At 43.8% G+C, this 14,101-nt stretch overlaps 1 protein-coding gene across 1 annotated transcript in view; it reads right to left on the minus strand.

Annotated features, from left to right (window-relative positions):
• Positions 1-14,101, minus strand: part of ZNF704 (zinc finger protein 704) — a 70,435-nt gene that overhangs the window by 13,552 nt on the left and 42,782 nt on the right. Inside the window, exons 2-5 of the mRNA XM_014965154.1 lie at positions 10,498-10,601; positions 6,060-6,292; positions 2,565-2,665; positions 295-556 (exon numbers count right to left, since the gene is read on the minus strand). Coding sequence (XP_014820640.1) covers positions 295-556; positions 2,565-2,665; positions 6,060-6,292; positions 10,498-10,601 — 700 coding nt within the window. The remainder of the gene's footprint in view (positions 1-294; positions 557-2,564; positions 2,666-6,059; positions 6,293-10,497; positions 10,602-14,101) is intronic.

The following is a 14,101-nucleotide window of genomic DNA, read 5'->3' on the forward strand; positions in this document are numbered from 1 at the left end:
AGGCAGTAGGATACACACAGCAACTCTTCTCAACCTGAAGTATGCACCTATGTGTGGCTAAATAAATGATGTGTGACACCCCAAAATTCACCAGCTATGGTGGGAGCACAGACAGACTAGCTCAGAAGCAGACACCTACATCTAAATGAGATGAACTGCCTGGGCTGCCCCGAAAACGTTTCAACCCATTAAAACTAGACTTGGCTTTTAAAAACTCAAACGTTGTGATCTGACATTTCTTTAGACATGAATGACATGAGTGTAATGAGTGGAGCTCGCTGTCACTAGCGTTACCTGGTAAGCATGGTCCGTGTGTACGAGGTAGAGGTTGGTCGGAGCTGAGCGGCTCAGAGGTGTCATCAATTTAGTCTCGGTTTTGGCACAGGAAGTTTCAGGACGGATTGCGTCTGGGGTGGGAAAGGAAGGAGGAGATGCTAAAGATGGAGAGACTGGGGAAAGACTGCTTAAGCCATCAGCTACTGAGTCCGTGTTGAGCCTGATTTCTGTGTAGTAAAAATCCTCCTCTCCATCGCTGTAGTCAGACTCTCCTACACGTCTGTATCAAGACAAAGAATGAAGGTCCGATTAAATGAAAGCAAGAACCCCGAGGAAAATTTTAAGTTCTAGATGCATAAGCAAATACATTAAAACTGCCAATAAATTAATATTCCCAGTTTCAATGCTACCAGCATTCTGGCTGCAGGGAAGGGGGAGAGGAAAAGAAAATCATCTAGTCTGAAGGGAAAAGGAGCAGGAATATGATTATTTTTTTCCTGTGTTATTCTGACTAATTCTTTGCCCTTGGAGTCGATGTTTAACTTCTACGATTCAGCTTAAATACCAGCTTCTCATTCCTAACTATTGAAGTTAATAAGAATCTCAATGCACTTTGACTTTAGAAATGACAGAGCAGTCACAGAAGGACGGGCAAAGATAACAAACACATGCAAGATACACCTCGCTAATGTTATGGCAAACAATATGTAATCTTATCACAGGTTACTTAATTAAACCAAATATAGTTATGGCTGCGGTTCACCGTAACTTTCCTTGGCGTAACAGAAGAAGCTGCTGGAAAACAGGCTCATCATACAATCACTCAGACACAGGTAATGAAAGGACATAGATGGGCTGGCTTGCCAGTGCAGGACCTACTCTCCAGAAGCAGATTTACTGAAGGAGGAGATGTAAAAGGCTTAACTGCTTCTGTGTCCCCTGGCACTATCTGCTGTGTGTCTGAGCACAAGTGCCAGGAGCAAAGCAGCCCAGTCAAACAGGTAGTTCCCAGTACATGTTATTTTGAAGTCCCAAATAAACCACTATTTCAGTACATTCATACATACAGACTTAACTCACAACTCACACATATGTATTTTCTCCTCCATATGGGAAATTTGGGAGCCCTAAGGGTCCTCCTGCCTGCATGTCCATACCAGGGCTGAATGCTGGGCCTCTCTGTCTCCAGGCATGCACCCCAAGAACAGCCCCATGCCAGTTCCTCAGCCTGCTACCTGTGGTCCTCTTGCCACCTTACTCAATCAAACTCATTATGAGTATGGGTTCAGCAGCTTTGCAAGCCCTGTCAGAAGTACTGCCCGCCAGACTGCTGCCAGTCACTCACCAAAACCCCTCTCTCCCCCAAAGTTACAAGCTCTGAACTCTAGGGAAGTTCTGCTGCTTGCTTCTCCCCTCTCCTATGCCACGAAAAGGACGTCCCCAAAACGTTACAGGACAAAGCACAAGACTCGTAACTGCATTTGGAGAGATCTTCTCTGTTTCTGATAGCCTCACTTTTCAGAGCCTAAGCCCAACAGCAATTACCACAGCCTTGGCAAGACTGTCCCAAATTCCACACCAAACTACTTCCTCAAGGCCACTTTAAAATTAAAGCACTGAATAACACAGACTTACACAAGAGAGATGTATTTCCCCATACCTAACAGGTGAAGACCTTGAGTCCCCACTGTAATTATACACAAGACAGCGAGGTCACTCAGTGCAGGACATTTCAGTTGCAAACTAAAGCTCTAAAACAAGCTTGTGTCATACAAGATTCATTTGCTTTTGCTTCTAGTCCAAGTCACATACACATGGAATTGCAGCTCAGTTTCTTTTTCTTAGGTTTCTTAGGTGGTTGGGGTTTTTTTCGGCATTAATTTGACTCAGAACTAGCACAAGCACCTGATCTGATGTGAAACAAGGCAGGAAAGTATTCATGCAGGACCCCGAAACCTGCCGTTTTTGCACAGTGTCAGCCTGGATGTGACATGTGGGTAGCACGGGTGAAGTAAATGCCACTGTGCTGTGCAGCCGTTAAGGGACATGCAATGTGACCTAGAGTTGTATTTGACCTTCTAGAGAAGTCCACAAAGTTCAGGAAAGAAGGTGCCTCGCTGTTGGAGGAAGTTCTTGTTCACCTTGAGGCACTGTGCTGTAATTTCCTCAGAAACTGAGAGATGGGAGACAGAAAAGCCAAGGACAATTCAGCTCATGTCCCCAGCCAAGTGTGACTGCTCCCCGCTTCCACCAAAGCCTTCAGACCTCTGCAGAGCCTGCTCTCTTACCCAAGATGAACGGTCCGGATGTGTTTCTGGATCCCCGCAGCTGTGCTCAGTACCTTCCCACAGTTCTTCCACAGGCATTTGAACATCACCTTCATGGAGTTCTGAAAATGATGAGTAAAGCAACCTTAGATGTAGGGAAGGTAGAAAGAAAAACAAACCACCCCAAACAGACGCAGTTACAAAACACTGTGAAGGTTCAAGGGCCTGTAACTCCAAATTTGTAATGATGTAATATAGTCCCTGTCATCAGTGTCATCCTACTGAACTGAACAGAGTCCCAGCAAAAAGCAGCAGGAGCAGCCTGTGACACAACTTGACTTCTCTCCACTCCTTGGCACAGCTTTTTCATTTGCAAGTCCCAGTCTCTATCTCCCCATAAAGGAGGCAGATGATATAGAAACTTCCTACGTTTCTTTGGAGCCTTTCAAAGAACAACTGATAAGGACTTCTTACTTAATGCAAAGCATCCTCCTTAATTAAGATCTTCCTAAAGTGAGCTCTGATGGATATTTCTGCTCATGAATTTTGCAACACAAAAAAAAATATTGTGCTGGAAAACCATAGGTTCTGCAATGACAATATTCACCCATGAGCTGGTGAAACCTGCTTTTATTTCATTCAAAAGCTGCTGTGACCCTTACTTGGCAAAGAGAATAAGAAGCCATCTGGCTGTGTTCAACATTTTTTAAAAGAATATGTGTATAATCTCATTTTAATACTCTTGTTATATTCTTTAATATCATTTCATTGGTCTAAACTGAGTTATCATTGATTGAGAGCACAGCCAGCAAGGCTATAACCAGCCCAATCTTCAATATTTTGAAGACTCTGGAGAAAACTCATCTGAAAGCAGTGTGTGGTAACAAACAGCACAGATGTCACAGAACTGTACACATTTTTTTAAAAGCTAATTTTCCTCCAAAATTAAACCTACTTTCTAAATTTTAAATTAAAAAAACCCCTAAATATTTGTACTCAAAAATAATTTTCTCTATTATTACCACATTATTAAAGCTTGATTTAAAAAAAAAAAAAAAGGAACAAGCACATCCTTAGAGTTAAGTTCATGCTTCACTGTGTCTTGAACATAAGTTGACTTGGTGCTTTCTTCAATTTGGACCCTTTGGAACTGCATGCCAGTAGATGGTAAGTTTCAGCACATGCCAGAAAGATTATTTTTAGAATATAATTTTAAAAAATCTCAACTGCTTTTTTAAGATACAAGTTGATTGTAGTACATGTTCTCATAGTTACTTGTCAGTCTAACATCTCCTGTTCCAAAGTATGGATGCTAAGGGCTTTTAAGATTTGAGGTACCTGATTATACTGTTTGTATGAAAACCTTCTACTTTGGAATACGCTGCCCATAAATTCCCTCTAATTTTTTGATCTGAGAATACAGCTCCCATTCAAATAGAAACGTAACTCTTTTTCTCTAAAATTAAATCAAATCTATCTAGCAGTTCTGAGGGAGACACTTCTTTACTTTTACAACACAACATTAAGTACTATCATCGCTCAAAAACCCACAACCAGCCACGGCCACAAGATGAAGACCATGTTTATAATTTGCATTTTAGGAATTCTGGTATGACACCATGAACGCTGAATGCATCTTTATGAACACAGAGTGGTTTAACATCAATCTCCAGTCTGATGGTAAAATCTATCTCCTAGCTCCACTGTGTTTTTGGTTTTATTGTCAGTGCTAGGAGTCTGCAAACACCCCTGCATTTTAACGTAACCAAATGAAATCTCACTCAGTAGAAATACAGAACATAAACCATGCTTCCATTTCTGATTAGTCCAAAAATTGCCTAATCAGGCTTAATATTTTATTTAAGAAAATAATGGAACACAAATGGCTTGGTGAGGAATAACTACATCAGTGGAAACTTTTAAGCAAATTATGTTCTTAATGAGAAGTGGTCATTAACACAACATTTTCCAAACATAAAATGGAAGAAACACTAATGAGTAAAAGTAAGGTTACCAATCAATCTATTTCCAGGTTTATTTCTTCTGATTTTTGCAACCTTGAAGAAGAAATAACCTGAACATCTTTATTTCAGCTTCTAAAGATGCGAAGCTGTACTCATATAAATTACTATGTTGGGGTCAGAATAAAAAAACATGCAGGAAATGCAGTTAATTCATAAAACAAAGTTTGTCAGGTAATGTTATTATTTATCTAAATTAAACATTTGCCATACCGAGCAAAATCCCCCCAACCAGAACAGACAGCATAATAGATCTGTGGTGGGTATATAAATAGAAATATATGAAGACAACTTAGAAAACAATAAGGTGGCAGCTGCAAACCCATCTGTCTCATCACAGCTGAGCCATAAGAGCGATGCTAATAAGCTGCACTTGAACCAAGAAGGCAAACCAGCACACTTGTGCATTCCTACTCATCCTGTCCCACACCCCCCAAAATCTTCTCTGTCTTTAGTTTAACACCCAGCGCTAACTTCTACTTTATTATAACAAAGGTGTCCTCCAAGATATTTTTTTTTCCTTTTCAGCGAGAAGCACAAACATCTCACACCCCTCTCTCACCAACAAGGGCAGAACAGTGTGGGTCAGCAAATAAGCAACTTCTGGAGCGAAAGGAGAAATGTGAACAGGTTTAAACCATCATTAAAACTTCTTCCTGCTTGTGATGAAGCAATGAACTGTCTCAGACTGAGCCAGAAGCAAAGTCAGTAAGGAGAACAAATTCTCTGTTTTTTCTCCTTACAAAAGCCCTTTTTCATCTTGCTATGTAAAATCTGTCCTGCTGCATTGGGAGGGAAGGAAACTTGGACTAATGCCAGCTCTTTGTTTTCTTTTTCTTTGAAAGGAGCTTGCTTGCTAGCATAACTGTGCTTTTTGGGGGTTAGCTTTGGACTTGGTTGTTTTGGGGTTTTTTTCTGTGTTTTATTTAGTCTGCTTTTGCACTCCTACCTAGGATAAATTTGGGCACTGCTAATACTGCATCGAAAGCCATCAGGTTTGATCTCTCTCTCTCCTTTTTTTCACTCCATATGTTTGCACAGAGAAAGCTTCACAGTATTAAGGTATCTGACATGCTGTCAGACAAATAGCACTTTCAGGGAACAAGAAGTATTAAGGCCACATCCAGTTTTTGTGATGACATGTAAAGGCTGCCTGTTGCATCCTGCATACAAAGAATTTGCCGAAGTAGGATAGAAATCCCTTGAATGGCCAGAGGCAACACCTTCTGGAAATCACTCTAGTGTTTTCTGAGCAGGAGGCTCTGTAGAACCTCGCCATCTGCCAGCAAATATGTGATGCTGATGGCAGCATGTGCGTGCAGCAGGTGACTAGGTAGAACAAGACACAGCCACTAGGCCAAGTTCTGACATTAATTGGATGCCAAGGAGGGATGCACACACAGAGCTCTTTGGGTGACCTGTTCCTTTCTCGCAGCAAAATATGTCTACCAACATCCTATCTGCCTGTGGGTATGGAATTTAACGAGAGGCTAACCTTTCTCTTCCTAGGAATGGGTTCATCAAAGAGAAGGTTGCTTGTTTCAGCTTCATCAATACCATCATCTGGCTGGGAAGGTGTCCGAAAAGCTTTGAAGCTATCAGCTGACAGAGGTGGAGATGGGGTGGATGGGTTGGACTGGTCACTGGGAGCATTCCAGCTCCAGTATCCACTGCTGCTGGTACTTGAAGGCACAAATCCTCCTTCTTTCCAAGATCCATTTAGGGATTCTGTCAAGAACAACAACAGCCATCATTACAACAGTATCACGTGTTAGGGCTAAGTACTCTTTTATCTCAGGCTTAGATGCCATGTTGGTAATTAACTGTACGTTCAATAAAGGAAAGCGAAAGCCCTAGGTGTAGAGAGGACAACCACATCTGTCCCACTGCACACGCATCACATATTCCACACTTGATTTTCTATGTGTTTTTAAAAATCAGGTATTTTTTAAAAAAGAAATGCTGAGTTTGGAAAAATAATGCGTTGGAGTACAAACCACAATAAGGAGGCAGATACTGCATCCACCATTAAGGGAAAACTTTCAAATACATCCTCAGCTTTAAACAGGAGCACATGACTGTGGTGGGGCGTCAGAGTGAGGTCCAAGCCACTGCATGGCCAACACAAGGTCCCCTGGGAAGGAAACATATACCCTGAGCCCCAGGACACTAACTAGATCTACAAACCCATGATCATCATCCCAGTACTAAAACACCAAAGAAAACCATGAGTACGCTCTGTCTTCTCATTATCTCCCAGCGCACACACCTCCGCCTAATTTGAATCTCTAATTGGAGTGGTGCATATCCTTGGAAGGATACCCCTTTTTCTTCACACACGTGTATTGTTAGGCATCTGGTTTTGGAAGCGGGACGCACAGGCGCTGGGTCACCTCCACACCTACTCGCTGGAGGAACTCCCTCCTCACTGCAGCAGTTCCCCTCACCTTAGGGAGAAGCAGAGGCTCAGACTAAGGGGTTACTCACAACATGGTGGGTGGGACAGTCTGAGGCACGGCTTGAGCCATGCCTCCTGTGCTGAGGTCCTCCAGCATGGCGTGTCACTCTTCCCGGTCCCTAAAGGGCTTTTGGAAGAGGAGTATGCAGGCCACCAGCTCAGCAAAAGCATGGCTGAAGCACGTCCAGCCGTGCGACCACGGGCAGCTCTGCCTGAAGCTTCAGGTTCTCACAGGGCTTGGGCACACGTGCAGGGATGGTTTACAGAATCACAGAATCTTAGTGGTTGGAAGGGACCTCTGAGATCATCGAGTCCAACCACAAAAAAAAACAAACAACAAACAAACAAACAAAAAAACCAAAAAAACCCCCACCAAACAAATACAAAACACACCACACCAAACGCCCACCAAAAACACCGCACCCACCAACTAAACCCCACACTCAACACCTCACCATAAACCAATAACCTTGGGCACTAGAGCAGGCCCTGAAGAGCCATGTCTATACGTTTCTTAAATACCTCCAGGGATGGTGACTCCACCACCTCCCTGGGCAGGCTGTTCCAGGGCCTGACCACCCTCTCAGTAAAGTAGTTCTTTCTAATATCTAATCTAAATCTCCCTTGCCCCAACTTCTGACCATTTCCTCTGGTCTTGTCGTTCGTCCTTTGGGAGAAGAGGCCAACACCTGCCTCTCTCCACCCTCCTTTCAGGGAGCTGTAGAGGGCAATGAGGTCTCCCCTCAGCCTCCTCTTCTCCAAACTAAACATGCCCAGTTCCCTCAGCCTCTCCTCATAGGTTTAGGTACAGCTTCTCCCTAACTCAGGCTTTGGAGGCTTTTCCCAGTGACACTGTGGGTGCTCCAGTATTGTGTAATACCCGACTTTGGAGCTGGCAGGCAAATAACATCTTATCTCTTCCCAAAATGTTATTTAAGTGTGAGACGGGAGCCGCTTCAAGCCAGTGCCTGCCTTTAAGAGTTCTGCAGAAGTCACTCCTTCATTCCTTCTCGATTTCTTACAAATAAATTTAACCAATGACATCAGCAAGAAAACAATGTCTACCACCTGCTACTAAAAGCTTAAGCCAAAACCAATGGAATTTTTTTTCCTCCCAATTCAGTTGGTTTTGGACAAAACCCTTAAGCATTAAAATCAGCTGCTCACAAACCAGAACGCAGTATAAAAATACCCCCTTGCATGGGCAGCAGCCAAGGCCCTGCACTTACTGATCGGGGCCACAGAGAATAAATGGGATTATTCCTCCCTCTCCCAGGCAAATTCCTCTTTGGAAAAGGACACATACATTTCCAGTAGCTTGTAAGTTAACATACGAAAATGTCACATTTTGGTTCATGACTGCAGCCTTCCTGTGACTGTAATGGAGGTAGGTTTTGCTTCTTTTAAGTATTTGTATTTGAGTCTCATGCCATAGAAGTACATCTCGTATCAACTTGTGACCTCAGCATAGCTTAAAATTTCCAATTCTTCAGAAAAACAAAGGAAACAGTACTCTTTCAATTACTACTTTCTGAAACATTTATGGTACTTCACATTCTCAGGGTTCACAGCTTCTCCTCACCTTACTGAGAAAGAGATGTAAATCAAGAACATTTTTATAGTATGGAGAAGACTGAATGAGGCTGACAACAGGGAAAAAACAAACACTGGTTCTCATTAATACTAAAAAACCTGCCAATGTAAAGAAATTTAAAATATATATAAACGCAACTTACTCTTATTTTGGGGCTCTTTTCATGTTACTGGATTTGCATGAAAGAGAACCAGATCAAGTATTACTCAGCTGCAGGGTAACAATGGCCAAACTCTGATCCAGTTTACACGGGGGATCATTGCCAGTAATTCCAGCACAGACCAAACTTCAATTACAGATCACAGAATGGCAGGGGTTGGCAGGGACCTTTGGAGATCATCTTGTGCCACCTCCCCACCAAAGCAGGTTCACCTAGAGCAGGCTGAACAGGAACACATCCAGGCGGGTTTTGAAGATCTCTAGAGAAGGAGCCTTCTCTCTGGGCAGCCTGTTCCAGTGCTCTGTTACCCTTTGAAGTAAAGAAGTTCTTCCTCATGTTGAGATGGAATTTCCTGTGTTCCAGCTTGTGCCCATTGACCTTTGTCCTGTCGCTGGGCACAACTGAAAAGAGCCTGACCCCATCCTGTTGATACCCACCCTTTACATACTGGTAAGATCCCCTCTCAGTCTTCTCCAGGCTAAGCAGACCCAGGTCTCTCAGTCTTTCCTCATAACAGAGATGCTCCGTTCCCTCAATCACCTTCATAGCCCTCCGCTGGACTCTCGCCAGCAGTTCCCTGTCCCTCTTGAACTGGGGAGCCCAGAACTGGACATACTACTCCAGATGGAGCCTCACTAGGGCAGAACAGAGGGGGAGGATGACCTCCCTCCACCTGCTGGCCACGCTCTTTTTAATGCACATTTTAACCACTGCTGTTGAGTTCAGTGCATATGAGCAAATGAAAAAAAGCTGTTTGGAAAATTAGCACTCCTGTGAGGTCAGGAGACCTTCTGCAGCATTCATCTCCCACTGACAAAATGAGGCATCTCCCATTTCATAGACTGGAGCCGCTTTACAGTTATGGAAGACTTCTTCTGATTTCTGCCAACGCTGCACCAAAGACTTTGTCAGAGCAAAGCTCCCTCAGTACGATCCCCAGCACGCATGGACCACTGCCAGGAGACAGCCACTCACCCTTTGTCCTCCACCACACTGCCCTGGGTTGAGACACACAGGACTAACTTTTCTTCTAATGCTGGGGAAAACTGCACTTTTAGAAGACTCTAGGGACTGAATTTGTGAAAATATTTACTTTATAGCCCGTTAGGCTCTGTGGGATTCAAGGTTAGTGTTTTCAAGCCTTGCCAGGTGCAGGGACAAGGAGGAGCAAGGCCTGGGCATTGACCCAGGCTGGCCAACAGGATTATTTCATACCATGAACGTCCCGTTCAATATAAATTAGAAAAGTTTGCTGCGTAGCTCTCTCTCCCTTGATGGTGGTGGGTCCAGAGAACTCCTTGCCCCGGTGCCGGAGCCCTGAGGCCTTCCCTTCCTCCTGAAGCCATTGCGCTGGCAGTGTCCGCCATTTGCTGTCCCTGCTGGGAGCGCACGGCTCCTGCTGAGAGAAGGGGCTGGGGATAATTCCTGTATATTTTATATCAGTATTGGGATTAACACTGGTTCTTTAGCATTATTGTTAATTATGTAGTCTTAGTCTATTAAATCTTTTTATATTTCAACCCTTGTGTTTCTTTGTGTTCCCCGATTCCCCTTTCCGGGTGGGGAGGGGTCATCGGGTGATACAATAATTGTCTAAATGACAATAGATTGTTATGGGTTTTCTCAAACCATAACACATGGCCACAACTCCTGGAAAGAAGCTCCCTCTCCACAGCCCTGGCATCCCTCCCTGCAGCCCAGGCGCTGCTCTGAAGGCTTACCGTTGGGTCGGACAGGAGGGCTGCGGACCAAAGGGCTGGTGGATAAACTGGTGAGTACCATGGCTGCTGTTACTTTATCCATGTCCAGTTCTTCTGAAGATTTTCTGAAACACAGCGAATGGGAGGAAGGAAACACATCAGCAAATACTTAACTTTTTCTAGTGTTTTTATTTTTTTTTAATAGCAGTCCAGACCCTAAGCCAGTAATGGAAGAAAGCCACCAACCAGAGTTCTCAAAGCTTTTGTCTACTTTTAGCCACCTGAGCACACCAAGTGGCTACCTTAAGCAAACCAGCTCAGCATAAATAAGAAAGGCAGAGGGAAAAGAGAGCACATCTTTGTATAAAATTGTCGGGATCATTGTGACACTCCATTAGTTTGACCCTGTTCTCTTTTTCATTAATTTCAGCTATCCATATCCTTAAAGCTAAATGTCTAAGATTTCTTTTTTCTTGTATGAAGACATAGAGATGCAAAACCAGGTAAGATTACCAGGAATGTTAATAACTGTCATGGTCTCTGAGAAGCATTCAGCTGCTCTGTTGTCCTCTCCTGCAGGACTACGCTGACCGTCCCTACTCCTTTATCCAGCTGTGGATGAACCACTAATATTTCCACTTCCACAACATACGAGGACAGACTGAGCCCAGGTTCCCCGTACGCTGGAGAAGATGTTCCCTAGTGCTGGCAATCAGCTCCAACAAGGCCATTCTCTGGGTGGGACTAACATGGTCCTGTCCAGGCCTCTGCAGAATTGCAAAACCTCACTGCAGCAGTTGTTGCAAGCGCTTGCCAAGTCGGTATCAAGACGTCAGAGTCTAGACTCAGAGCTAATTGCAAAGTTGCTCCAAGTAGTCTATAAATTCAACTTCTATTTCTTATGTATTGATGTTTTTTCCCCCTCTACAATGACTCAGGCTGCTACTCTGAAAAAACCACCTTCGCTCCAAATAATTTTGTCAATAATGTCCCAAAATTGTCATCACGTGCCTAAGATGAAAGTTTTCATGGGTAGGCAAAGGAGAGGAGTGATCACGACTCCCACCCTTCCATTTCTAACCACGCTAAACCACACTCTTTCAATTACTGGAATGTTTTTTTCCTACTTGATCCGATTTAACAGGTTTTCAATACGGAAAGCCCAAATAAATAGAACTTTGGACTTTTTCCCTGCCCACTTTGAATCACAGTCATTTTGACTACTTCCTGCTCCTCAGCTGCAGCCGGCAAACGAGGAATGCTCCGCTTGGACTTCCCAGCCACAGGGATTTTAGCAGCTCCGAGTGCTAGCTGATGTGACTCTGCTCCCAAACGCATTTTTACACTTTGGCTCATAAATGTAACCAGAGGGATTTCATGTGCCACTCAGCCAGCCCCACTGCAGGCACAGCAGCCTTCGAGGGACAGTCAAAGCATCAATCTGAAGCCAGGAACCACTTCAGCCACCTGCATTTAGTCACCATCACACACGAGTCTGATGTCTTAAGACTGCCCTTGTCTTTTCCAGCTCTCTCTGCTGGAAAGCTGAACCTGCAGCCAGCTGTTGAACAGGATTTGCACTCAGAGGGGAGAATAACTTGTCTATTACGCATCGCTTGTTCCCAAACCATTTATTCCACCATTGCTAAGGTGATTTTCTGCGGAGTGAAGTTATAATCCCTGCCGTTGCTTATACTGTTATTAGGTGCAATGAAATCCCAATCAGTTGTAAAATCATCTACTATATAGCTATGAAGATTTCTTCTCTCCTCTAATCCCACATCCCAGCCTCCAAATGCAGCCTCCCAACTTCTGCACGGATATATTGGCGTCAGCCCAGCCTGCATTTGAGACCAAACAGTTTTAGATCCTTTACTTCCAAGTCTTTGTAAATCCAAATACATGACGATAGCTGAATTTTAATAAACCAGCTGAGAAATAAGCAGCAGAAGTTAGAGGCTGTAGGGGACAGATCTTTTACCACCAGCCCATGTCTCTCAGCTTCATGTCTGCTTGCTTCCTCGGCAGGATGAATGGTTTCACTTGATCTCCTCAATACTCTAACCTGGCCAGCCTGGTATTTAAAGCAGTCCTTCCCTTTAATAGCCAAGATCAAATTCAACTTAGTTACTACCCTCACTCTTATTCCATCCTTTTCTTTGTTTTGCTGATGAATCTACCATTTTTAAAAATTCTTTTAATGGTGTTAAGAAACTATCAATCACATCTTCCTCTGTCAGACCCGCGTGTGAGGAAAGGATGGATTTAAGCTCCAAAAGAGGAGCAAAAGAGGGTGCAAGAGTCCAAGGCCATGTGAGTGTCCCAAACCGCTTGTTTGTACCATAGCCAGGTCAAAAGATGCCACAACAGCCAACCTCCTCCAGCAGCTGAGGCCCCCTAAGGCTTGTCTTTTCTTAGGGGACTGAATCCAGCTCCAGCTTTTGGTGTGGTTCCTCCCTGCTAGCAACTTCGTGGTGAGGGAACATCTCCCAGAGGTCCCTTTGTGAAAGGGGTGCAGCTCCTCTTCTGGCCACTTCTTCACACTCCCCAGGAAGCGTTGTTCCCACCTGGACACATCTATTCCACACCTCTGTTGTTTCTTCTCTGCATAAGCCACACTATCATCTCTGGTTGGAACTTTTTTTAAACACAACTTTCTCTCAAAAATCCTTGTAAGCCACACATTTTATTCTATTTTTGAAGTCTTTGGTCTATCCTTTATTATTTGCCTGGCTTAGACAAAAAAGCCTGCAATTCATCCTCTTGGAAAGACTGCACATTATGGGCAGCACTTTACCCAACCATATTTTAAGGGTCCTGGAGAATATTCTTTTAGCAGAGAAACTGGCAGTGGTAGCAGGTGTTTTTGATAAAACTGACTTTATTTGCTCTACTCCCATTGAGAAGGTGAGAGGGGGGAGCCAGCAGGACCAGGCTGCGAGGGGACAGAAGCTCCAGCACCAGGAGATGAGCCCAGAGAGAACGGAAGGGGAAGGGTATTTCCAATCACTTCAAGTGGAGGTTGGCTATAGAAGTTGGTCATAGACCATCTTCTTCTCCAGAGTCACATCCCTCTGCTGTTCCAGCACTGCTCAGCCTGCCCTCCCTTATCCTACTTCCTGAACAATAACCACTTGAAGCCCATATGCCCAAAACATTCAGATTTATCAAAAGGCTTACATTCTCCTTTGGTTTGGCAGAGGCATGCGCTTACCTATTTCTTACTGCTATCCCCACCAGAGGGACCCAGTCAAAAATAAATGAAATAAAAAATTTTAACTAGGATTGATCAAGAACGGCGGTGGTCAGGCACAAAAATGCTAGCTGGCTTCTGTCCTCCACCCAAAAAACAGCTTATGACAGTGGTTCACAAAACATCTTGATCTTTTGTTAAGGAAGTACCGTATAAATATACGTGCATTAATACGCTACAACTAAGACAAAATAACAGTATATTTAAATTGCTCTCTCCCTCCCATACTTACACTTCTAAATGCTCACAGAGAGACCTCTGAAGTCCTGCTCTGATCACCCGATTATAGCCACACCAAACTGATGCTCTCATATTGAGCACTGTATCAAGACTGATAAAGAAACCTGTTGTTATGGATTTTTGTATACCAAA

The sequence above is a fragment of the Calidris pugnax genome, unplaced genomic scaffold (genome assembly GCF_001431845.1).
Source record: "Calidris pugnax isolate Ruff unplaced genomic scaffold, ASM143184v1 scaffold41, whole genome shotgun sequence".
Lineage (NCBI taxonomy): Eukaryota > Metazoa > Chordata > Aves > Charadriiformes > Scolopacidae > Calidris > Calidris pugnax.